The sequence below is a fragment of the Giraffa tippelskirchi genome, chromosome 10 (assembly GCF_054371585.1).
Source record: "Giraffa tippelskirchi isolate mGirTip1 chromosome 10, T2T-mGirTip1v1.2.pri, whole genome shotgun sequence".
In the NCBI taxonomy this organism is placed as follows: Eukaryota; Metazoa; Chordata; class Mammalia; order Artiodactyla; family Giraffidae; genus Giraffa; species Giraffa tippelskirchi.
In genome coordinates, this window is record NC_137284.1 from 152662338 (window position 1) to 152688824 (window position 26487).

Consider the following 26487-nt stretch of genomic DNA (forward strand, 5'->3'; position numbering starts at 1 on the left):
AAAGAATCTGCCTGCAATACAGGAGACCTGGATTCAGTCCCTGGGTTGGGAAGATCCTCTGGAGAAGGGAAAGGCTACCCACTCCAATATTCTGGCCTGGAAAATTCCATGGACTATACAGTAGTATAGTCTTTGCAACTATGAGGTTGCAAAGAATTGGACATGACTGAGTGACTTTCGCTGTTATTCTTTTAACTGTGATGTCTCAAACTTCCTCATCTGTACAATGGTAATAATATCAATGTCAAAATCTTACTAAATCAAGTAACTCACTGAGAGAATTCTCTCAGAATATTTACTGCATTGCCTGCCCCATAAGGACTAAAAAACAATTACTATTACTATTTATTTGCTGATTTTGGCTTAATGGTTTCCACTGTTTATGCTACTGAGATGAAAGAGGGTCAAGTGCCTCATTGAATTCAAGACTACTGTCATGCATATGGTGGCACATTTGGTTGTTGCCCATTGAATGGAAATGAACAAAAAGGAAAAGAGCATCCCCTCCTTGGAGCTGTAAAGAGGAAAGATTCAGTGAGAAGATAAAGGGGAGAGATAGGTTTCCTTTTTTCCCGTATTGATTTTCATTATATGTCAGGTAAAATATGTCCACTCAGTTGATTTAGTTCCAAATTTATGATCTTTACATTTTTCTAAATTAGCATTTAACAGCAAACTAATTATACTTCTCTTCATGACCGCTGGCTTCATGTCTTTTGTGAGATGTCTTAGGTAAAGAAAACTAGATTAATTCTCCATACATTGTATGAAAGGACAATTAATTCTCAATTTAATTATATGATTTCTTTTACTAATGAACTAACATTCTTGCATTTTCTGTGCAAAGTAGTTTAACCCTGCTATGAAGATCCAGACGTAAATAATAAAAGATCCCTACAAAAAATGAAATACAAAGCAATATTTATTTTTATTTTAAAACAAAAGGCAATATTTGTATGGACTTTTCTTTGATAGGTCAGTGTATGCTAAAGACCAGATTGTCAATGTCCTCACCCATTTAAACATACATGCTGTATCAAATGTAGTGTGTGTGTGTGTGTGTGTGTGTGTGTTTGTATGAAAACTAGTAACAGTGATTACTTCTGTGGATTGTGAGAATCCTTTCTTTCTCTGTATTGTATGGAATTTTATAAGATCAGGCAAAAAAAAAAAAAAGATCTTATTTCCAGTAACAAAGAGTAGGCCAGGGATGTTTGAGCAAGAAGTACACAAAACAATGTATGAATCATAAAAAATATGGGAGGAAATTATGATGAAAATGAAGATATATAGAAATAGAGTTGAGTTGGAATCATCGGTGTTTTGCCCTAAGGAAGAGCAAATATTTTTGCCAGAATTCTCCTATAATACTGATTTTTTAAACCACTTACTTTCTATTGCTATTATGTAGGAAATCATAGAAAAACTTATCCAAAATTAGAAATGGACATTTGAAATAATGAAAAAAAATCCTGAAGACACTCGGGATAAGATGGAACTTAGTCATCCAAATTCATACCCCTAGGAATAAAATATAATTTTTTTAATTGTAAAGAGCATGCTTTCTTCCATGTGCTAATATTGGGAAAACCTCAGTCTAATACTAATCTCTGCAAGTCACAAATATCCAAGAAATTGTTTATTAGATCAGGTTAAGTTAAAATAACTGAACTTGAAAAAAAAGTGTTATAAAACATACTGGAAGAGCACATCATGTTTCAATTTCTGGTACTTGCTGTGCATTCAAGGAGTAATACAATATTTGAACATCAAAATGTATATGTAAATTATTCAAGTCAGAGACATTTGGCTCCCAGGTAGAATTACACCTTTTCCATAGAGAAAAGTAAGTGGGGTATACCACAGATGGCATACGGAATGAGCTCAGTTTGTTTGGGTTTTTTAATAGAATGCTAAAGTTAGCAAAGTTCTGAGGTGAAAAATACAGATATTCAAGGAATGTGTGCTGAGGAAAGAAGACAAAGCACCAAGTTTCTAAGTGCATCAAAACAAAGAATTCTGGAACCAGTGGCTTACCTTTATACGCAATAAAAATAGTGGGCCTGCCATAGCTGTAGAGAAACAGATTGTGAAGTATTGTTAATGCTGTGCCTTTCTTCCTTTCTTTTTCTTTCTTGTTTTCTTTTTTCTCATTTTTTCTCTCCTCCATCCATTCCTCCCTCCCTCCCTTCCTTCCTCTCTCCTCTTTATTGAGAAGAAAATTTAAAACACACACACACACGGAATCATAGTCTTGGGAAAACAGTCTCTAAAGCAGTGCTAGATCCCACACCAGTCTTTGTTTGGTCTGAGTGTGGAAACCGACATTCCTTATAATCTGTGAAGCATTTAAGGGACTATATGAATCTCAGTGGTTACTCAGGAAACACACCTGAGTCATGGCTTCAGTCTCTTTTTCATCCAAATCCTGAAACTATCCACTAGGCTAGATTTGTCCAAAGAATTTTGTCCAAAGAATTTTCCACTGCCTGTGAAGCAGTGTAGCCAAAGCATGCTTTGTCCAGGAAGTCAGGGAAGTGGCGCAGAGGGTAACATCATCAACCGTGGCTGGAGACTCAGGCAGTTGGAGACTCAGCTGAGAAGGACACGGCCTGGCTGTAGTCGGACACCTTGGGGAGTGGGCAGAGCAGAAGAAAAGTCGGGAGTGGGAGGCATCATGCAGTCCTGAAGCGCCCACCAAGATGGGCGTCTAGGCCTTGAAATGAGCATCGCCACGGGAAAGACAGGCCATCTCTGGGAGGAACTGAGATGCTCTTAGGGGAGCCAGAGGAGGAAATTAGCACGACCACTTAGCTTGCGATTCGAGATAGTTTTGGCCATAAGGAGCCACGCAGGAGGCTAATGATTGGAAATAGAAGACTTTAGGGGGAGGTCTGGCCTCTTAACTTTGCCCTGACAGTGGAGTCATAAAACCTGAGGCCGGTGGTCATGCAGTTCTAGATTCAAAAGTCAGGAGCTGAATGAACAGAAAGTAAAGAGAACATTTTCTGATGTATTCCTTTGAGAATATGCCTTTTGCAGTGTTTTCTTTTTCTTTTTTTTTCTGAATGCGAATCAAATGTTGCTAGAATTTAAAATATGGATATCAAGGGGAGAAGAGAGCATGGGATGGATTGGGAGGTAGGGATTGATATGATGTATTGATATGGTATGATATATGATACTGATATGATGTATAAAATAGATAACTAACGGGAACCTATTGTACAGCAGAGGGAACGCTGCTCAATGCTCTGTGGTGACCTGAATGCAAAGGAAATTCCAGAAAAGAGGGGATATACGTGTAACTGATTCACTTTGGTGTACAGTAGAATCTAATCAACATTGTAAAGCAATGCCAATAAAAATTTTAAAAAAAGTAGAATTTCCATCCTGGTAGCACTGTTTGGTTCTGGAGTTCTTTGCCATTCTTATTTTCTGGGTATTTACTTGTATTTCCAAATGTGTGATATAAAACATATATTGTAAGTGCTATAATTTTAAAAGATGTGGTGAAAATTTTCCAATGTTATTTTTTAATCAGAGATAGCGTTTGAATGCTACTCTGATGTCAATGACACATGTTCTGAAGTCCTCTGACCTCGCGAACTGCTGTCCATCTCCCCTGCCAAGAAAGATCTCTCTCAGCCATGCTCTGGGAGGTGAAGGGCCACAGCCGTTTAGTCTCGCTTTGCCAATCACTTCCTCTGTTCCAGCTTGAATTCATACAGAATTCTTACAGCTAGTCTGCCTTCCTGATTGACTGAAATTGTGTGAAAATAAAACTCAAGGCCCATCTGCTCTTCTAGTTTTCGCCCAGGATTCCCTGGAAGGGAAATACACTGGAGACCAAATATTTGCCATAACTATGTGGCCGTAGTTTTGGAAGACATCCCAGTATGGGAAAATACAATACTAAATTATTTCAAATGTTAGCATTCTCCCTCTCTCTCTACTACTATTACCACTACTATAAAAATCGTAACTTTCTCCAGGGATCTGTTTGATTTTCTAATGTTTAATGTCTACAGAGTATTGAGACACATGCTCTAGAACAACAAGCAATCAGACTCTTTGGAAGATGGAAGGTGTAATAACTATTATTACAGCTGGAGATAAAAAGGGATCATTCATCCTAATAGTCAGTCTGGCAATATGGGCACACGTGGAGTGTAGCTACAGCCATCATGGGGAAATTTCATCCTCATTGTAGCCTTTAAACTTTTCCTCTCTCTATAGTGTTCTTAACCCTCTTCATCTATATCCTCTCAATTCTTCAGGTCTTCTTCATCATTTGTATGTTACCTGTTACCATAAGTGATCATTAATCATTCTTTTTTGTGGATACATGGAATATTTATTATATTGAACCAGAGGTTGGAAAACTTTCTCTGTAAAAGGTCAGATAGTAAATCCTTTAGCTTCAGAGGCTGTGTGGTCTCTTTTTGTGACATTCTGCTGAGATGTGAACGCAGACATAAATGAGTGAATGGGGGTGTGCTCCAGCACAACTTTACTTACAAAAGCGAGTAGTGGGCCACATTTGGTCTGGGGGACATACTTGTGGACTCTTGTCCTTGACAGTGCTCAAGGGCATTTGAGTTTGAGAGAAATTTAGCTAATTTCTTCATATTATGTGTGAGTCAGGATGGCTCAGATGCTAAAGAATCTGCCTCCAATGCAGGAGACTCAGGTTCGATCCCTGGGTTGGGAAGATCCTCTGGAGAAAGGAACGGCAAGCCCACTCCAGTATTCTTGCCTGGAGAATCCCGTGGACAGAGGAACCTGGCAGGCTACAGGCCATGGAGTCGCAAAGAGTTGGACATGACTGAGTGACTAACACTTTCACACTTTCATCCTTAGAAAGAGGGTTAACTGACGTACTCAAGGTCACACACTTAGGAGAAAGCCAGGAGTCACAAGGTCACCTAAACCACAGTACTGTATTTTTAATTTACTTGCTACTTTCAGGATTTGATTATGTTCTAGTCAGCATTGAATCACAGACTGGTTATATTTTCTTGTTTAATATTTAATTACTTTATGTGAGCCCATATATTGTTACCACTCATGAGAACATGGGAAATAGATACATAGATAGATATTTTATTGCCCAAAGTGATTAGAACAGTGCAAAGCAGGGAATAAGATCATAATAAATATTTGTGACTACTGTCTTTCAGGAGAATATATAATTCATGTGACATTTTTCTTGCTTAATTATGCAGTTATAGATTTTGTCTCAACTTAGATTATTGTGAGCTATCTGATCCTTAAATTATGATAATAATTCTATAGTACTTTTTTAAAAATAGTCTTTTATATGCTCTTATCTTTCTTGATCCCAATTTTACTCTAATTTTGTTATTCTGATTTATATGAGTCTTTAAAATTAGTGAAAAAATTTTAATTTAGTATAAAGATTAATTTGTTATGGAAATCAAATTTAAAGAAAACAACTAACATGGATAAACTATCCTCAGATTTTATAAACTGCTGTATTTAAGTTTTAAATTTAAGCGAGTTAAATGGATCACTTAATTATCAACTTCATTTTAATTATTTACCATGTGTAACATGGAGCTATATATTCATTGAATACTGAATTTTGGAAAACGTGTTATTTCTTATTATCAGGTGTTGTTTAGTTGGGACTCTTTGCAACCCCATGGACTATAGCCAGGCTCCTCTGCCCATGGGATTTCCCAGGCAAGAATACTGGTGTGGGTGGCCATTTCCTTCTCCAGGGATTATCAGGTTAGTTCTGCTGAGCAGTTTAGACAGAAAGTTTCTCCTGGCATGGTCCTGTTGACCTCTGTCACAGCATATGGCCTCTTTTCCTTAGGTTACTTCGCAGATGTTACCCAATCAAAGAGACTTTTCTTGGCTAGGCACCCAAAGCCTGCAACTGTCTCAACCTCCACCCTACCCACAGATTCCTAGCCCCTCTTTCATATTTAGGGTGTCTTGGTAGTTTTTATCACTATCCCATCCTATGAATTCATCCTATGAATTCACGTTTTTACCTGTTTGTTTTTGGTTTATTTAGTTTTTAGTTTCCACTGAAACGTGAATTACGTGAGGACAGGAACATTGTTAGTTTCACCTGCTGCTACATTTCCTGTATCCGACACATCATAGGTTCTTCTTTAAATTTTTAAAATTTATTTTATTTTTATTGAAGTGTAGTTGATTTCAGGTTACAGCAAAGTGTTTTGGAATCTTTTTCAAATTCTTTTCCCTTATAGGTTTTTACAAAAGATTGAGTGTAGTTCTCTGTGCTATAAAGTGGGTCCTTCTTGGTTACTGGTTGTATATTGTGTATAGAATAGTGTCTATATGTCATAAATTTTTGTTTTATTTGAATGAATAAAATAAATGTGAGTAAACATTAGCACATTTTTAATATAATGGAAAATTCTGAAGTAATAGTTACTTGTTAAAGTTCAATGTAGAACTTACATCAAAAAGTTGTACAAAGTTAGACTGAGACAGAAGTTAGAAAATCAGGGTTTTATGTGTGTGATCAACGGTAGCTAAAAAAATAGTAAATTTTTAAAGAATTAATATGAAACCCTTCACTGTGGATTCTCACTTTGTAAACTGATACTTTTAAAATAAATGTTATGTTCCTCTTTTCAGTCATTTGCATTTAACTTTCTGGGGAATATATTCACACACACATGCCACATTGCTCAGAGGTACTCACAGCATAACTGAGAAAAGTAAGAAATCTAACTAGGTTTTACAAGGACGGATGCGTTCCTCTTAACTTCAGTTTTGTACACACTCATGTGGTGAGATAATGAAAAATAATTCATTTCCCGAGGATCATTGGGGACTTCACTCCACTTGAATGACTTTTCAAGAAAACTAGTGCATTCCTTTTATTGACAGGTTTTTTTACCCCTATATATGAATATCTGAGAGCGAAGTCATTCAGAATACACAGTGTAGTTCTATGTCATATTAAACAGAATACTGAGCACCCGTAAACACTTGTTGGGGATTTAGGACCATCTCTCTAAAACTTAGGTGCTATGTCATGTTGTAACATAGCATCATGCTTTGAGACTCTTTGAGTCTGTCTAGTTGTCCTTGTTTTTCCTTCCTCCCTTCCTTCCATCCTCCCTTTCTCTGTCCCTGTCTCCCTCCCTCCCTCCCTTGCTTCCTTCCTTCCTTCTACAGATGTCATTAGACTGTGTGCCAAGTGCCAAGTGCTATTCACATCATTGGGAAGGAAGCATTAAGCACACTCTCAAAACCTTTATTTCTATGGAGCTTCCAATCTCACGGGAGAGAAAAGCAACCAATTGAATGTGTGAAAACACAACATATCAGATGGCTGTGAATGCTATGAAGCAAAATAGAGCAAGGCATGGTACAGAGAGTGAGGGCAGTGGGTACTCCTATAGCCCGTAGACTGGGAAAGCTTGTCTGCATTGCAAGAGATAACATTAAACGGAGCCTAGGGGAGGTAAGGGATGAGCCTTGAGGTCATTGGAAGGGTAACAGCAAAGGTCATGGCAGGAGCAAGTCTGTAGTTGCAGTCAGAAGAAAAGGGTGGCTGGACAGTAAAGGACAAGGATGCTGGAGAATGTGATCAGTGCAGAGGCTGCTGTGGGCCACTGGGAGACCTTGGATTTCATTCCAAGTGACTGAGAGCAGGAGCCAGAGGATATTTTGAGTGCAGGAACTACCTTACCCACCTGCGTATTTTTTAAACTGCCCTTTTGGCTGCTGTGTACAAAAGGACTGTGGCAAAGGAGGAGGAAGGAAGACTGTGCAGTCACAGCAGTGATGGCTGATGGCTGCCTGGACCAGGGGATCAGGCGAAGTGAGGTGGTAGGATTGGGGATATTTCAGTGTGACAAGACATAGCACCTGATGCAGTCTCCCAGAGACCAAGAGGATGCAGAGCAGCGCTCCAAGAGTTGATCCTGCACACTTTAACGTATATAAACACTAGGAAGGTGAGAACCACCCATCAAAGTGGAATGGGAGAGTCAGCAGTAGTAAAGAAGGAGGGGGAAAAATAGTTAATGTCAGCGCAGAAGGCAAGTGAAGAGTAGAACTCCAGTGCAGTTGATTGGTCAAGTATTATGAGAACTGACTAATGTTTTAGACAGCAGTGCTTTTGTGTTGGTGGTTATCCTGTGTTCTTTCTTACTGATACCTCTTTCTTAATGTTTTAGTTTGGATATTATTCCTCCTGGTCTTCCCTCCTCCAAGCTCATATTCCTAACCCTGAATCCATGTAGTGAAGAAATAACTGAAGATTTTGAGGAGACCCCAAATCCCAAATCTTGTTAAACAACCAACCACAACTCTATTGATGATTCTGAGACAGCAGGCCCGCATTGAGGTCTTTCGGATAATGCACTTAATCATAGTTACAGCCTGAAAATCAGAAAGCTGTGGAAATGGTGCTGGGGTTTTATTAGAATCATCAGCGTTAAGTTATGTAAATCATAATCGTTTGCTAGTGTATCATGTATCTTAAAATTTTCATTGTATTCAATAGTGATTTTAACAAAAATATGTCAGTGATTATTCAGTCTTTATTAAATCTGGCTTTCTTTCCTTTTCAGAAAAATGTGATGAGCCCCTTGTGTCTGGACTACACCATGCAGCTTTCAGCAGCTCATCCTCTATGTCTGGGAGCTATTCACCTGGCTATGCCAAGATCAACAAGCGAGGGGGTAAGGCAACTTTCATTTCATTTGTCAACAAGTGTTAGGTCAGAACATATTATATTTATGCAGCATTTTAAGGTATATTTTATTGTACAACAGCTAGTGGCTGGCAACCAAAATCATTCTTCCCACTTCTGTTAACAGTCATAGACACTTCCTATAAGCCTGTTTTGTAGCCACTATTTTGGAATGATATTGATAAAATTGGGCTGGAAATAACAGATGATATATTAAAGAAGAAGAATTTTTTGTAGCCACTATGGAGGGCTTCTCAGGTGGCGCTAATGGTAAAGAATCTGCCCGCCAATGCAGGAGATGTGGGTTCAATCCTTTAGTCGGAAAAATTCTCTGGAGAAGGAAATGGCAAACCACTCCAGTATTCTTGCCTGGGAAATCCGATGGACAGAGGAGCCTGGTGGGCCTAGTCCTTGGGGTCACATAGAGTCAGACACGACTGAGCTACTCAACAGCAGCAACTATTGTGGAGTGATATAGACAAAAAATTTGAGCTGCAAATAAGAGATGGTGAATTAAAGAGGAAGAATTTTTGGAGTTCATGTGATAATGAGTTCAAAATGACATAAAAATTCTGAGTTAAGGAAATGCTTGTTAATCAGAAAATCATTTAGAAAGATGTTAAAAAGAATAGGTTCCAAATATGTGTACCATGCATGAGGAAGAATACTTTGTATTAACTGCTTTTTCTCCTTTTATTAATGCACACACTTAGTTTCTATTGAAAATGCAGGAAGAAAAATTATGACTCTTTGCAGTTCCTCCACTAGTGCCCAGAATTTAGCTTTGTTATTAAAGTCACGTGAAAAATTTTATATATTTGTAGCTAAAATTTGACTTTTAGGCTTTAAAGTCATAGTACTATTATAATTAGTAAATGATGATTTCAAAGTGGACAGCAGCTAATAGAAGGGTAAAAGAAGATAATTAAGAATAGAAACTTAAAACTCTTTTGCTTCAAAGAAATTCTGGTATAGATATCAATGAATGACAACTTGGAAAGACAGAGTATTTTCTTAGATAAATATGTATTAATTGACAGAGAAAATAATTTTTATTCAGTAAGACAGGAGATGCTAAGCTTGAATCATAACAAATTCAAGGGAAAAAATGTGAAAAATTAAAGAACGAAGGAAAGGAAGGAAAACGGGGAGAGAAAAAGCATAAGCAAAGGTTGAAGAAAGAAAATAGGAGAAAACCCAAAGGGGGAGGAAAAAAGAAGATGGGAAGAGAGAAAATATATCAGAAAAGAGAGAAAAAAAATATCAGAGAGAATCAGAAAGAACAAAAGGGAGAAAAAAAATACATAAGGAAAAAGTAGAATAATATGTATACAGAAATTCCTGGAAGTATAAAGATATCATAAAGATATCATAACCAGAAAAAAATTGGTGAAAGAGATACACAGGCAAAGATAGAGGAATATAATTTTCAAATATATATGTATATATACAGCTTTGATTTAAAAGTAGTATTCATCAGCTATTTTTTTTTTCAATGTGCTGTTTTTTTAAATTGTGGTATAATTGACATAACATTATATTAGTTTCAAATTTACAGCATAATGATTTCATGTATGCAGATTTGTATGTATTGCAAAATGATCACCACAATAAAGTTAACATCCATCACTATACACAGTCACAAACATTTTTTCTTGCAGTGAGGACTCTAAGATCTAGTTTCTTAGTACTTTCACATATGTAGGACATTATTGTTAACTATAGTCAGCATAGTGCATATTATATCCTCAAGACTTATTTTATAACTGGAAATTCGTACCTTTTGACTCCCTTCTCTCATTTCACTTAACTCTCAACACCTTGCCTCTGGGAACCATCAATGAGTTCTCTGTATCAGGGTAGTTATTCTTTTTATTATGTGATTAGGGCTTCCCAGGTGGCGCTAATGATAAAGAATTCGCCTGCCAGTGCAGGAGATGTGGGTTCCATCTCTGGGCCAGGAAGATCTCCTGGAGCCGGAAATGACAAACACTCCGGTATTCTTGCCTGGAGAATTCCATGCACAGAGGAGCCTAGCAGGCTACAGTCCATGGGGTCGCAAAGAGTCGGACACAACTGAGCTACTAAACAAGTTTTCAACAATTTTCCTTCAATATGTCCAATAATGAAAAATTTAATGTATTCCTTTTCCATTAAATTAACTAAAACTAAACGAAACCAAAAAAAAAAAAAAAATACAGACAGAAAAACCAAGAAACAAAGAACTTGCCATACCCAAATTCATAATTATGATGCAGACCAGTCCAGTACTAATAAATGTGGGACAACGTATAAAGGGGAAAATAAATAATACATATACCTTCTGATGTCAAGAGGCTTGTGATATTCCCTAAAAGAAGTATCATGATGTTGAAAGATCAAAAGTAGCTTTAATGAAAGGAAGCAGAATCTCAAAATATTTTTTTAGGAAGTTCTGTGGGAAAATAATACTGATGAAATGTTATACCTAGTGGATTTGATCAAGTCAAGTTATGTCAAGAGTGCGACTTCTTTGGGCATACAAATGAAACAACCCAACCAACGTGAGATGAGTGAAAAAAAAGAATAAAGAAACCATGGTCCAGTGATGGGCACTGAGCAGTGAATCATTTAAATATAAGATCGTGACTAGATTGATGCTAGAGAAGACTCTTGAGAGTCCCTTGGACAGCAGAGATGAAACCAGTCAATCCTAAAGGAAATCGGCTCTGAATGTTAATTGGAAGGGCTGATGCTTAGGCTGAAGCTCCAATATTTTGGCCACCTAATCCTAAGAGCCAACTCACTGGAAAAGACCCTGATGCTGGGAAAAATTGAAGGCAAAGGAGAGGGGGCAGCAGGATGAGATGGTTAGATAGCATCACCGACTCAAGGGATATGAATCTGAGCAAACTCCAGGAGATAGTGAAGGACAGGGAAGCCTGGTGTGCTGCAGTCCACGGGGTCACAAAGAGTCAGTCTCAACTTAGCAATTGAACAACAACCAGACAACTAGGAATTACAGTTGTAGAAAGAGTATAAATGTTACAGACGCAGAATATAAAATATTAAATACCAGACTATGGGATTAGATATATGCCTTTTCTTCCCAAACTTTCAGAGCAGGAGGCCACTGGATGCTAAAACTTTTAAGTGCAGATTTATTATTTTTTTAAGAATTAATACACTTTATGAAGAAACATCAACAGTTTTATTGTTGTTCTCATTCAAGTAAAGTTACATTAAAATATTTTTTCTTTAAAATAGTACAGGATGCCACTTTGAATTATTTAGAGGTGTTTATCTACTCATAAATATAAAATGAGGTGTCTGAAACTAAACTTCTATGATTTTAACTTTCTTTTTTTACCTGGAAGATGGGATTTGAGTAATGTCTTCATCTTCTTTTTAACAGGTTTCTTTATGGTTTATAGAATGTATGCATCTATATCTACTGTAGTTAGTGTTAGTTGCTCAATCATGCCTGACTTTTTGTAACCCCATGGACTGTAGCCCACCAGGCTCCTCTGTTCATGGGCTTCTCAGGCAAGGATACTGGAGTGGGTAGCCATTCCTTTCTGCAGGGGATCTTCCTGACCCAGGGATTGAACCTTCGTCTCTTGCATTGCAGGCAGATTCTTTACCGTCTGAGCCACCAGGGAAGCCCAATACACACATGTATATAAATAGAAGCATAAATACAATGCATTTCCTATAAGAAAGATGTTTCAAAAGCAAAATATTATTTAAAATGTTTATGGTTTCTTAGTTGTTTGGCTGGCAGCTTCTCTCTGATTTTTGATTTTGTGGATTATCTTGTGTTGGGATAAAACTGTGATGCTGTAGTTCATAGGGGAAAAGCCTTGTCTGTGCTATATAGTCTTGTGCTTACTTATGGCCCATCTTATCAATATTTGTTATGCAAGGAAGTTTATTTACTTATATTTTATCTCCCAAAGACCTCTTGTGCTTCTCAGAGATGTATGTGCCTAGTTGCCCATAATGCCCTCCCCTAGCTCACCCCACATTATCTACCTGTTTGAGACTGTCACACACTGGCCATATCTGCACTCATCATGCCACTGTTCCTGTGCATGTACATAAAAGACACCCATGTGCAGAGCTAGCTTGACCCTGGTTAATAACCTCACTATGGATCAAGGTAGCAAGTATTGGAGAGGAGGATTACTGCCTCTAGAAGGAAAAAAAAAATCCACATATGGTTCTTTCAATTAAAAACAAAGTATTTTATTCCATCATAAATTTTATAGGCAAACACCCTTGGAAGAGGAGTCACGTTGACTGAAATTCATTTTAAGATATAAGTGACTAATGACCAGCATTGATGAAAATTGTTGTTTTATTTTTTGTGCAGCACAAAATTATGTGTCTTACAATTAAAGGCAGCAGAGCATTCCACAGGGAGAAAAAATATAAATAATATGTCAGGGAGGCAAGAAATGCTAGAGATACATTTTCTTACTTGACTATTGGCAAGAATCATCTGATTTATACACCACATAACCATTTGAAAGCAGGGAGATCTTATACTAACAGAAAAGGATAAAAGAGTGTAATTTACTAATTATACAAATATAGAAAAGAACAAATTCAGTTAAGCATTATGTTGATAAACATTGCTTCAAGTTTTATCATTTATTTAAATGATATTCTTCAAATACATTTTAGAGAACTAGATTTATGAATACATAGAAAAGCAGAGTATGAAAGTAAATATACATTCAGATGACAGATTGACACACGTTTATAGAATGAGGTTTAGCTTTTGGGTTCCTGCGATACAAATCCATCTGCTACAAGCTTGGTGTCAGGGACAGAAACATGACAAAACTTGGGGTGGGGGTGAGACAAGATGTTTAAATGAAAAAATCCACTTATAATTCTATCATGTCTTTTGAAGCCTATTGCTTTAAGAGTTTTTGTTTGTTTTGGAACAATATCTACCTCTTATGGTCTGTGTTCTGGATTTATCTTAATTCACTGGCGCTTTCCCAGGCTTATGTCATTCTGAGTCAATAGCAATTAGATGGATTACTCTTTCCAATACATAGCACAGATATTAAACCTTGTGTAAGATATCCACCACCTTATTATATAGCACTTTACAGATTATAAAATGCCTTCATATAGGTTCTAAATGTCCCTTGATCTTCACAACAATCTTATTAGAAAAAAATACATTAGAGATGCCAACCATTTCTTCTCCCAAACTTTTTAGTCCGCATGCCTTCTACTGTCTACTTCCCCTAAGGGACAGTCATTCTTCCACGTAGCCACAGGTGATGAGAGAGAACCCACGATCTCAACTGAAGCCATCAGAATCTCTGTTTTATTTGTGCAACATAAACTCAGGATCCAAGAGAACTACTGGGTAAAGCATGATGGTGGTGTTGGTTTAGTTACTTAGTCCTGTCTGACTCTTTGCAATCCAGGGACTGCAGCCTGCCAGGCTCCTTTGTCTATGGGACTTTCTAGTCATGAATATCAGAGTGGGCTGCTGTTTCCTACTCCAGGTAAATTTTCCAACCCAGGGATCGAACCCACATCTCCTGCATTGCAGGCGGAGTCTTCACTGCAGAGCTAGCAGGGAAGCCCCCAAAGCATGGTAGGCCACATATAAATAAGACAGAGAGGAGTGATGCAGATGCTGGGGAAGAGATGAAAGGTCAAGGACTTGCGGGTCTAGGTAGAGGATGGAAAAGTCCCTGGTCTCATTCCTCTTCCGCTGCCTGTGTGCCTCACTTCTGCTTGCTTCTGGGAAACTCGCCTTTCTAATTCTAATAATCACCTCCTCTGGCCTGAGCCGACTGTAATAAATCTAGTTACCAAAGAACTCATGATTAAAAACCATAAAATGTTATCAGTGCTGCATTGGAATTAACCCGAAGATAGAATGTGAAAAGAGATGGAAGTTTTGCAACAAGTCTCTTTCACCCCCTTGCCACTTACTTTTTCTTAGTAGATACTGAACTGCTTGCTGCTCCTCAGACATTTTCTTTTTAGAGAAAAAAACAAAAAAAAAAATAAAGATTTTTAGGTTTGCTTCTTGGATAGTCCTTTCTGTGTTAGGAACCTGTCACCTTCTCTCTTAAACCCAAGGGCGGAGACTTGTAGTGGTGGCGGGGCTTCCCAGGTGGCGCTAGTGGTAAAGAATCCACCTGCCAATGTAGGAGACATAAGAGATGCAGGTTAAATCCCTGAGTTGGAAGATCCCCTGGAGGAGGGAATGCCAAGCCACTCTAATATTCTTGCCCTGAGAATCTCATGGACAGAGGAGCCTGCTGGGCTACAGTCCATAGGGTTGCAAAGAGTCAGACACACCTGAAGCGACTTAGAACACATGCATCCTTTATGTCCTCCAACAGAGAGAACAGATTGCATTTGTAGGCCATAGAAGTGATGAGCAGTTTGAGGAGGAATATGTCTATAAGAGTCATCTGGAAAGACCACTGGATCAGGTCTCTTAATGGTTCACACTTATATCCTAAAAAGAACTGCAGTCCATCTCTTCCCTTTCCTTCAAATACACCACTGAAGTTAAATCATTCCTATCATGCCTTGATGCCTTAGCTTGGTCCAATCATTGCTTCCTGTTGGCCAAGAGGGTACTTAGCAGAATGCCAACTTCTCCAGTTCACACTCGCACACTTACACATATTATACTGCCTCTTGCGGCACCCGGGTGGCTCAGCAAGTCATCCCACCATACCGTGTCTGCTCTTCCGAGTTTCATTCCTGCTACTCTTGGAAAGTGAAGCTTTCTCTCCTCTGTTGCACTGTTATTTCTCGTCTCTGAGTTAAGTTTATGAAAGCCCTCTTTTGCCTCTTTTATTCTCTCTCCCTTTTCTGCTTTAAGTAGTAAAAGGAGCTGTTACAATGAATTAAACCCCGAAGAGTAGCTGGTACACTATGAATTAGGAAATAGGCTACAATGATTCCATGAGGACTTGGTGCCGTTAATGCTTCCTGCTGGTGCTTTGCTGCTCTCTCCAACCTCTGATCCATTCCTCGGTTCTCCATTGCCCAGGCCTGGCCATCAATATCCACCAGATTAGGCAGTGTACTCAATCTTTATGGGAAGGCTTTTCCCTTAGAGTATAGCATCCAGGCTTAGTATGAGGTAGACTGAAGTTTCCACTTGCCGTGCTCCTGGCCATTTTTTCAGCTTCCACTCCTCTAATTACCTTCTTTTTCCTTCTCTAGCCTCTACCACTTATTCAGTATTTCTTTTAATCCACTCACTGATGATTCATTGTGCTTTAGTATGAATTGATTGGTCCAAGTATTACTAGGGGTGGTTGCATTTCTTGCTCTTGGGAGCAAGAAAAATAAATTCTTATGTAGCATCTCTGGATATTTGACATTCCTATTGAACAGGTTATACTTCTTCATCTTCAAATTACTCTCCTGCAAAGCCCCACTGATTTTGCCAACTCTCATGTGGTGCCAAGTAGTAGGAAAAAAAGTGACTGTATCCACGCATAACTAGGTTCCAATACGGAATCAACCAAGGCTGAGGATGGTATTAGTCAATTATTTTGACTTTCTGCATCTCAGATTCCTGATGTCTATGATTATGGTTATATAATTTATCATCCAAGCCAGGAACTTTTGACCATGACAGTGATATTAATAGTTTTACCGGGGAAATTCTACAGGTATGGTACCCCTGTTTATATTCCGAAATGGAATCAACTATATAATTTTGCAGAGCCATTGTGAAGATTAAATGTAGTAATCTGCACAAAGTGTACTGCATTTAAATAGTAGTCTCTTTCTGATCAATTACCCTCAACTCCTAAAATGGCGCCACATATATTAATACTTTACAACACAGATTGAATGAAATATGTTTCTCTTACAAAAACAGTGTCTCCTTAAATAATGCTAGCTTTTGTGTATTTCCCAGTGTGTGTGTTTTTCTTCTATCATCACGTAAAATAAAAATGATATTGTAATAATTGAAAGATTAATAAAATAACATTTACATTTTTTTCATGATTTTTTTACACAAATTTTAGACTGCTAATACTTAAGTGTCCCTTTACTTTTTTGACCTCAAATCCTTTCAATAAAAATCAACTGACATCTGTGATATTCAAATGTTATTCTGCTACTAGTATTTTTATATCATTTGAATTAGATCTTATAGAATCCAATCTAATATATATATTTATTAATTTTGAGATACACAGAAAAGCCAAAAATAATTGTTCTGGACTTTAGGGAGAATAAAAATATCACTTTCCCCTCATCTTTTAAAATTCTGACTAGTTTTTAAAATATGTTTGAAATGTCTTCTTCATATCAGTAGGTCTTTATATTCGCCTTTTCAATTGAATGAGAATTGCCATCTAACATAGTTTAGATGTTAATTTTAATTTATTTTTTAAATTTAATTCTCAAATATTGACTTCACTGGGAGTTTTGCAAAATTAAATGTGCAATAGAGGTTATATTTGTATCACTGATATGTGTTCAAAAAATTACTAAATGCTGGAAGCATGTTTACCTGGGAATGACTCATAAATTGGTTTAGACATGCCTTTTTAATTTGCAAATAATATTACTATGTTTCTGCTTGGCATCAAATTTTATAATGATGGAATTGTAATACCTTATTTTGTGTTCCCTATAGAAATATATGCTGGGTTTTGTAGCATTTCTCATAGAGTACTGTCAGAGTACTTTGCCAAGGTGTGTGATGTGAATCCAAGCTATGAACACACACATATATACACAGCCTTTCCACAATTATGAGCTTCCCTGGTGGCTCAGACAGTAAAGAATCTACCTGCAATGCAGGACACCCGAGTTCAATCCCTGGGTCAGGAAGATCCCCTGGAGGAGGAAATGGCAACCCACTCCAGTATTCTTGCCTGGAGAATTCCATGGTCAGAGGAGCCTGACAGGCTACAGTCATGGGGTCACAAAAAGTCCTACGCGACTTAGGAACTAACATTTTCACTTTCACTTTTCACAGTTAAATCAGCCAGGCAAATACTATATTTGGTGATACTCTCTAGGGGAACTAAAGAGAGACTCTTCATCATGAAATATCTTTAGAGCCAGCAGAACACAGTCTCACTCTGAAAGAAGCTCTTATCAAATTTAGCCGAACATTCTGTACATCAGTGGTTTTCAATAGGGTATGTTTAATATGCTTGGAATTACAATTGTGTCCCATGGGTTCACTACTTACTGTTTCTAAAAATATTGCTTTTCAAGGCTGTATGATAAGAATATGATGGATGATGATTTTTGGTTTAGCGGATTTTTTTTAATTATCAAAGATTATAATTGTATAATACTGAGAAGTATGGAACAAAATACAATTATTGGAGGAAAATTGCTCTGTAGTATTGTATTGGCCTCTGCCATACATCAACAAGAAGCAGCCATAGGTATACATATGCCCCTCCCTCCTGAGCCTCCCTCCTGCCTCCCTCCCCATCCCACCCCTCTAGGTTGTCACAGAGCAAGGTGTTGAAAGCTCCCTGTGTCACACAGCAAATTCTCATTTGCTGTCTCTTTTGCATGTGGTATGTATATGTTTCCATGCTATTCTTGGAAAAAGGGAGTTTTTAGATTTCGGGCATTTGAAATAAAGAAATGTTAACTGTCTGAAGGAGGTTGCTCTTTTGCCATGTCCATAGCGCATACGTGCCACCGAGAAAATCTTAAGCTGCCATCTTCGAAATGACTCTGGGATATTACTTTTCTAACACTCGCTTTATATCACAATATTAATACCTGATTGTCTAAAATGAAATTTAGATTATACGTTCTAATTTTGCTTTCCACACAGTATTGAAAACCATGCTGTTTGCTACTTGCCTTATAAAGTTTAGGGCATGTGGGGTGGGAAATCTTGACATCTGAAATAAAGAAATACACTTAAATAGTATTTTGAGAAGATGGACAGATTAAATATCTTTTGTGGATGTTGCTATGGAGTTAGAGGAAGTAGGTTTCCCAAAAGGGAAGGTAAAAACCCTTGGAGAGACCTTGAGCTACTTCTTCCCTTCATTTAATTTTCCTAATTATGTCACTCCTGTAATGAGAAACTTGGATGAGATGATCTCTGGGACCTTGCCATCTCTGTACACCCTCACCTTGTAGCCAAGATTGATCACAATTCCCCGGTCTGAAACTTCATGCACCACTTACAGAATCTCATGGTCTGGACTACTTCTTCCTTTGTGCATAGAAGTATTTCCCACTAAATAACTTTTGAAAGTATCCAGGATATCTGGGAGAAAACATTTATGGAATAAAGTTTCTACAAGTTGAATTTTTTTCTTTCTAAACCATTCCGAAATAGATGCCAGTGGTATGCTTAGAGATTAAATGTTTAATTATCCCTTTGCTCTTTGCTAATTTTATTCAAAGAGAGACCTTAATATTTTCCATATCTCTGCCAAGAAGGTGGAGAATTTATGTGAATGATTTGTACCTTATCAGAAGTATTTGTTTTAAAATAAAATTCTTGGGATCATCCCAAAGCACTTTAACACAGTATTGTGTTCAACTTTCAAAGAATATTTTCTGAATGAATGAACAAATATACTGAATTATATTTATTGTGTAGATTTCCATTCACTTTAAACTTCAGAGGCTTATTGCTTCTCTGTTGAGATAATGTTAAATCAAGAGTAGGTATTTGCTAACATTTTTCAGTTTCAAAAAAATTATTTCACAAGCTATTTAGTCGCTGTTGTAGCCAACTGGGGTCCAGACAGTAATAGAGAATAAGTGGCCATAGCAACTGCAATTGAGAAATGGTCCCATTGGTTTCTCCCAGTGCTTTTAAAATGGTTAACAGTTACCATCAAGGTAATGATGTTGAGTTGGTAAAGTATGCCCCTCATATTTCAGGATATTTCTCTCACAGATGAGGCTTTCGGTTTTAGCTGCTGCATCCACATGGTAACAGGTGCCTTTGGGTGACAAAGCATGTTCTATCAGTCCTTTCATCTTGTGTCTCACCCATGAGGAATACACTCTGTGTCCTATTTGCCACAGTGTAGCTCTGGGAAGAAAGGAAGGTCAGAAATGAGCAGGGCATGCCTTCAAGTTGCTGTTTGGGAAATTCACATCAACTGATCATATGAGGGTCACTGCCCAGTGAGGGGCACTGCACAAGAGCACCGATTCATTCAACGTGATTACGGCACAAACAACCACACATGTGAAAAATACACTTCAAATCCTATGATTACCTTCCCTCTGCAACAGATGAGTGACTTTTCATTAATTTTCAATATCTCCTCTTCTATGATTAGAGAAAGTTCCATGCTTTTTGGCTGTTTGCCTCCTCCCCCTTATTTCATTCAATAAGAGAAAAAAGAGACCAAGTTATTTCCAAGACATTTGGGAGGATTTAATCTAGTAATGGCTCTATTAGCAACCTGGTTAGGTCATGCTTATCCCAATGAATAGGCCCTTGCCTTTTACCTTGAGCAAATTAATGACTTTTTCCAATCGTTTTTCATTGGGAAGAATCAAAACATGAGAATCACCCACTCCTTTATATTCATGTCTTGCAATACAAATTCTGAAAATACTGTCACTAATATCAATTCAAATCAGTCCAGCTTCCGTTAGTGCATTGCCCTTTCTATACTCTGCAAATGAGCAGTCCACATCTGCATTGTTTACTCATTTCCTTTCTTTAAGGCCAAGATATATGTTTGACATGAATATTGCTGACAATAAACCATGGCATTCAAGACAGTCTACTTTTATTGTTCTTGCCTCTTTAACATTAAAATGCAAACACAAATTGTAGAAAGCTTTATTCTGGTTTTTATTCCAAGGTCACTTTTTATTTTGCTTTTTCTTAGCTATTTTTATTTTCTTAGCAATGCAAGGCATTCAAGTTGTATGTTTTTATTTTATTTTGCTTTGTTTCGTTCCTCAGTAGCTTCTGGAATTTACTTCCTTTGTACCTGTTTTTCTACTTTAAAATTGGTGGGTGATGCTATTTATCTCAGTTAGAGGGTCCTTGTCTGAATTTTATCTGCTCTCTCCATGTCTCCAGACATCTGCAGCCAGGTAGACTGTTCTGCCTCCAGGGTGAACTGTTTTGTGTTAAAAGGTTTGTGCCTGAGCATATGTGGGGGCGAGGTGTAGGTACACATGTTTTGTGGATATTTCCCTAGCCAGTTTCTGGCACGTATGTATATCAGTGGATTATTGATTGGAGTTTTTTTGTTTGTTTGCTTTTATTTTACTTTCAACTGATGTTTAGAACATGAGATAAGCCCTGTAAGGCTGTGCTGTTCAGATGATCAAACACGCTGTTTCTTCCCCCACGGCTCCTTCTCAAGTGTTCTCAAGAGAGTGGGAGTCGAAACCATGTGCTTCTGTGGTCTGCCTGTTTCTCTGGTATTAGAGATTCATAAGTAATTGTTGGAGCCTCTTCTTTGATAAGGCCATGCTTTCCTATAGGATCAAATAGAGTTCCCAGAAAAAGAATGATTAAAGTGTTCTTTGAATAGTTCCAACAGGAGGAACGCATAGACAGGGTGGAAGTGATGACCCTTCCTCACCTTGGAAGGGCAGGCAGTCCACAACAAATGCTTCCCAGGGGGGCCAGTAAGGCAAAAGATTTCTCCACTGCCCCCACCCCAGCCAGCCCACGTCTTAACTGGATTAACTTATCAGCATTTCTTATTGGCCTCCAGATTTTAATTATATAGGTTGTTCTTCATACATAGCATCAACCTTTTTTAAGTTGCTTGTCCTTCAATAGTTGTCCGAAAGTAATCTCTGGTGGCTAAGTGAGATCTTTTAAGGTGTGCCATATATGTATGTGTGTGTGTGTGTGTGTGTGTGTGTATATTTCTATCTCAGAACTTAGTAAACAGTTATGAATAGTAGACTTGTTTCTCTGAGTCCGTGAAGCTGGATGTGAATGGAACACAAGCCCTACCATCTCTAGCATCTTGAATTGTGCCTAGCACAGAGGAAATACTCGCAGATAGAAACAGTTGTTGGCATGCACACATTATCTCCTTGGAGCCCGACAAAAAACCCTAGGAAAGAATTTAGCAGGAATACAACTCAATTTTATGTATAAGAAAACTTAAATTCAAGAAAGTTTATGTTCTTGCCCATGGCTACAGCTAACAGAAAGCAGATTTGAGCATTTGAAACAGACTCTGCTGATTTCAAAAATCACTCACTGTTCTCTTCTCCACATGTTTCCCTGCCTATGTGAGCTTCTCTTTAGGAAAAATTGTAATACTTTTTAGTTGGTTTTATAACATAGGTAAATTTTTGCCACTGGAGGCTAAGAAAATAAACAGACATATTTCTCTATTTTATTCCTGAGTATACACTAACTATGTGATTTATTTGCATGCTTGTTGTCTTGCTTTAAGTGTTCAAAGAATAATAAAGACATTATTTTAAATATTTACATGTAATAATAATTTCTAAAAACCCACCCCCTTCTTCTCCCCTTACACTCAAAAGCTAGCCAAAATCTGTGTTCCTTCAATCTTGTTTCTATATTTGGATGATATGAGGTGGTAGGTAAAAAAACAAACAAACAAAAAAGACATTACTGTACTTGAAATATTATATATGTGAGAACAGCCAAAGATTGGAACAAAACAATGAGAGCAACATTCTATCTTCCAGAAAAGCACTGAAATAAGAGGAAAAATAAAAACAAACCTACTGATGTGCAGCACCAATATGCTAGAAACTGACAGAACAATATTTTTTAAGTCACTAACATTCTTAATATTCAAAACACACATGGAGAAAAAGCTGTAAGTCAGTACAAAGTGAAAGGAAATGAATAACAAGAATAAAACTCAACCACAAAATAGAAAATGTCTGAGATCTTACTAGATATGCCATAAGCTGGATCTCTGTTTGGTATGAGATCGAAATAACCTGGGATTAGTAATAACAATATCCCCCTGTATGGTCGTTCTCAATCACTGAGTTGTTTCTTCCATTCCAAAGTGAGGTTTCAGCACTGTTGGAGTTTACCTTTCATTTTGTTACTGTTTGGTAGAATGATCATGCTTCCTGGAAACCTATAGAGACTGCCAAGGGAACTGATTCCATTTTTCCTCCAACTTCTTTTTACCAAGTATTGGAATAAGTAAATCAGCAGAGATCTGACCAATTGTTTCAAAATTATTGTTGTCTATCCTGTCTACAGATAATTCAAGACTTAATCACAAATGACAGAAAATAATTTTCCAAAGAGAATTTCAGGATCTTCAGGAGCTTCCCTTGTGGCTCAGATGGTAAAGAGTCTGACTGCAATGTGGGAGACTGGGTTCGATCTCTGGGTCGGGAAGATCCCCTGTAGAAGAAAATGGTAACCCACTCCGGTACTCTTGCCTGGAAAATTCCCTGGATGGAGGAGCCTGGCAGGTTTACAGTCCATGGGGTTGCAAAGAGTCGGACACAACTGAGAAATTTCACTTCACTTCAAAGAGAATTTCAGAGAAGCACAAAATGCCTTTGGGTTTCAATTCATAGTGTTGTGCTGGAATTTCCACAACTGAACGAGAAATTTGAAATGCTTGTATTTTGAACAACAAATACTGTTTATGGGTCATATACTGAAAGGGCTAACACCAGCTGAGCATCAGCAGCAGAGAAGAGTTCTGTTCTGTGCTTAGTCACTCAGTCGTGTCCAACTCTTTGTGACGCCATGGACTGCAGCCTGCCAGACTCCCCTGTCCATGGGGATTCTCCAGGCAAGAATACTGGAGTGGGTTGTCATGCCCTCCTCCAGCGGATCTTCCTGAACCAGGGATAAAACCTAGGTCTCGTGCATTGCAGGCGGACTCTTTACTGTCTGAGCCACCAGGGAAGCCTAAACTGAGAAGAGAGATATTGCTTAACCAGCCAATAGCCTAACCTCCTCCCCATAAGCAAGTGCCTGACTCTCAAACAGTTGCTGTCAGACTTGGGAGCAGACACCCAAGTGACCCATCTTAGGGGTGCTTCTTGAATATGTCCCAGTGCTGTGATTCCAGGAAAAATACTCCCCAACCTGCATGATTTGGTCAAGGGTTTCTTGGTCCATAGCCCAGCTTCGGTGGTTAAGAGAGAGGAGAAAAGTGGATGGGCAGGCCCAGAGATGCCCACCAGGACCCCACGTGCCTCTTGCATTGCTGGGGAGGAGGACTCAGAGAGACAAGGGATACTGTTCAATGAGTAAGACAGAGAGAAAAGATGCTGGCCTTTTGTTGTAGTTCCATCTCAATTTATTGTGAGAGCTTTGGAACCATTCTTCCCATTGATATGACATGATAATATGAAATTAGGATTGGAAATAATCAATTCTTCTTAGCAATTTATCAATAAAGTGGCAAAGATTCACTAAGGAGAGATAGACAGGCAAGATGTTTTATTAAAGTCTGAAATATGCTAATTAGCTTCTGGAATGCCAACAATTTACATTTAAACAGATTTCTCACTGAGATTGAAATCTGAAATCCTATGATTCTATTTCTGTGTATTACATTCATCAAGATTTAAGGGTCACTTTGTTCTCAACTCACAGGGATCTTCCACTACCATTTGTTTTCTTTGTTTGGATGGCTTAGCTGGTATGGAAAAAAAGTGAGATTGATTCCTTCAGAAGCTTGAAGTGTCATCTGTGCTAGTTTCACACCCAACAGTGGGGATAGCAGAAGGCAGAGAGGGGGGACATAAAAATCCTGCTGCCGAATGAGAATTCTACATCTCACTGTAGTCTGGAATAGTACAGTTATTCATATTTCAGGCACCTCAATTAGACATTCATTATTCATAAACACTTATGTAACTCTGAGTTATTCAGACTGGGAGAGAGCATTAGCAATCATTCTTTTCCTTTATTACTAACACATCCTGTATCTAAAAGAAGGCACAAAACAACTGTAAAAAGAAAAAAATACCCTGTCAACTGGATGCAAATCCAAATTTTAACTAATTAAGATTTGTTATATCTCCAAGAAAAGAAGGCAAACATGGTCCATTCAGCTATTCAAAGAAGCCATCTGAACAAATGGACTAGGACCAATTCTGTTAGAATGGTCATATGGACTCTAATCTGATAACATCATTGATTCTTTCAACCATGGACCACTCAAGTATTTCTAATTCACAGTGACATATGTCAAAACCTGGAAAGTCCTAACAGAAAAGACTAAGTAACAAAATAAGACCTGAAACGTTGCTCAGTTTAGAAGGAATAAGGGAGCCCAGCAAGTCAATAAACATGCTTTGAACTGAGCACCGATCACCACTACAGATACGTTTGCATGTGTGACTTAAATATCTGAAGAGGTGACAAGGGAGACTTTTAGGAACTGTGAAATGGGATTGTGAGGAGAGACACTGTTTGTCTGAAGCCCATTGATGAGTGTCCTGAGCTGCACATTTAGAGAAGGCTTAGATGATATATGAGTGTCAATCAGAAGGACATAGACATGTATCTTAAAGAAGGTGTTCATTAAAGAGTTTTTCCCCTTTACTCCATTGAGAGATCTGAGTTTTCTGGGAGAACAGACAAAACTACCTCTTCCTCTCTTTGCTCCATTCTTTTCTTTCCTTCCTTATATACTTGCCTCATTAAAATATGTTAAATGCCAACTTGTTTCTAATTGTCGTTTTTCACTTGCTAAGTTGCGTCCGATTCTTCGGGACTCCATCGACTGAAGCATGCCAGGCTTCCCGGTCCTCCACTGTCTCTGAGAGTTTGCTCAAATTCTTGTCGACTGAGTCGGTGATTCTATCCTTCTCATCTTCTGCCTCCCCTTTCTTCTTTTGCCTTCAATCTTTCCCAACATCAGGATCTTTTCAAATGACTTGGCTCTTCACATCAGGTGGTACAAGTGTTGGAGCTTCAGCTTCAGCATCAGTCCTTCTTGTGAATATTCAGGGTTGACTTCCTTGTTTTAGTGTTATATACAACAATGAGCTTCTCTTGACTAGCTCACAGACTGAGGAACTGGGCTAGGGGCATGGTGTGAACATGATGATTGCAAAAGGACTATACCACTGTGTGGCGGTGAAATCGTATAAATACGAAGATGATTCTGGCATCATAGAGCACTGATGGTTTAATTTGCTGAGGAGACTTCAGGGAATATTCTTGAGGAAAGAAAGTTGTAATAGAATTTACTGTGTAGAATCTCATTTAAAGAGTTTAGGATAATCCCATATATCAAAGTCAGAAAGATTGTTTGTTAAAGGAGGATCGGTTGGTAATTTGGTTTTGCTGGAATTTTAAGCAAGAGTTCGCATGTGGCAAGATGTGTGGATTCAGATGGACAGACGTCGAGTCCTTGATTGCCATGCTAGGGAGCAAGAAAAAAATCCCTGATTTGTAAACCAACCTTGGCCTGGAATCTTTTCTGTCTCAATAAATGACAACTCCACCTTCCAGCTGGTTCAGAAACCTTGGCATCTCCCATCATTCCTCTCCTTCACTCATACCTCACATGCAAAGCTTGCCAGCTCTTACCTTTAAAAGAGATTTAACATTCAGTAGCTTATTTTCTGTTTTTTAAGGAACTGCCATACTGCTCTCCATAGTGACTGTATCAGTTTACATTCCCATCAACAGAACAAGAGAGTTCCCTTTTCTCCACATCCTCTCCAGCATTTATTATTTGTAGATTTTTTTTTTTTTAATGAAGGCCATTCTGACCAGTGTGAGATGATATCTCATAGAGTTTTAAGGAAGCTTCTCTATAGCATAGGGAGATCAGCTCCATGCTTTGTGGTGACCTAGGTGGGTGGGATAG

The 26487-nt window shown here is 38.1% G+C and overlaps 1 protein-coding gene across 2 annotated transcripts in view; it reads left to right on the top strand.

Annotated features, from left to right (window-relative positions):
* CNTNAP2 (contactin associated protein 2) overlaps positions 1-26487 on the top strand; it is a 2222175-nt gene that overhangs the window by 668949 nt on the left and 1526739 nt on the right. For both annotated transcript variants that reach the window (XM_081537160.1, XM_081537161.1), the window contains exon 2: positions 8592-8702. In XM_081537160.1, coding sequence (XP_081393286.1) covers positions 8592-8702 — 111 coding nt within the window. The remainder of the gene's footprint in view (positions 1-8591; positions 8703-26487) is intronic.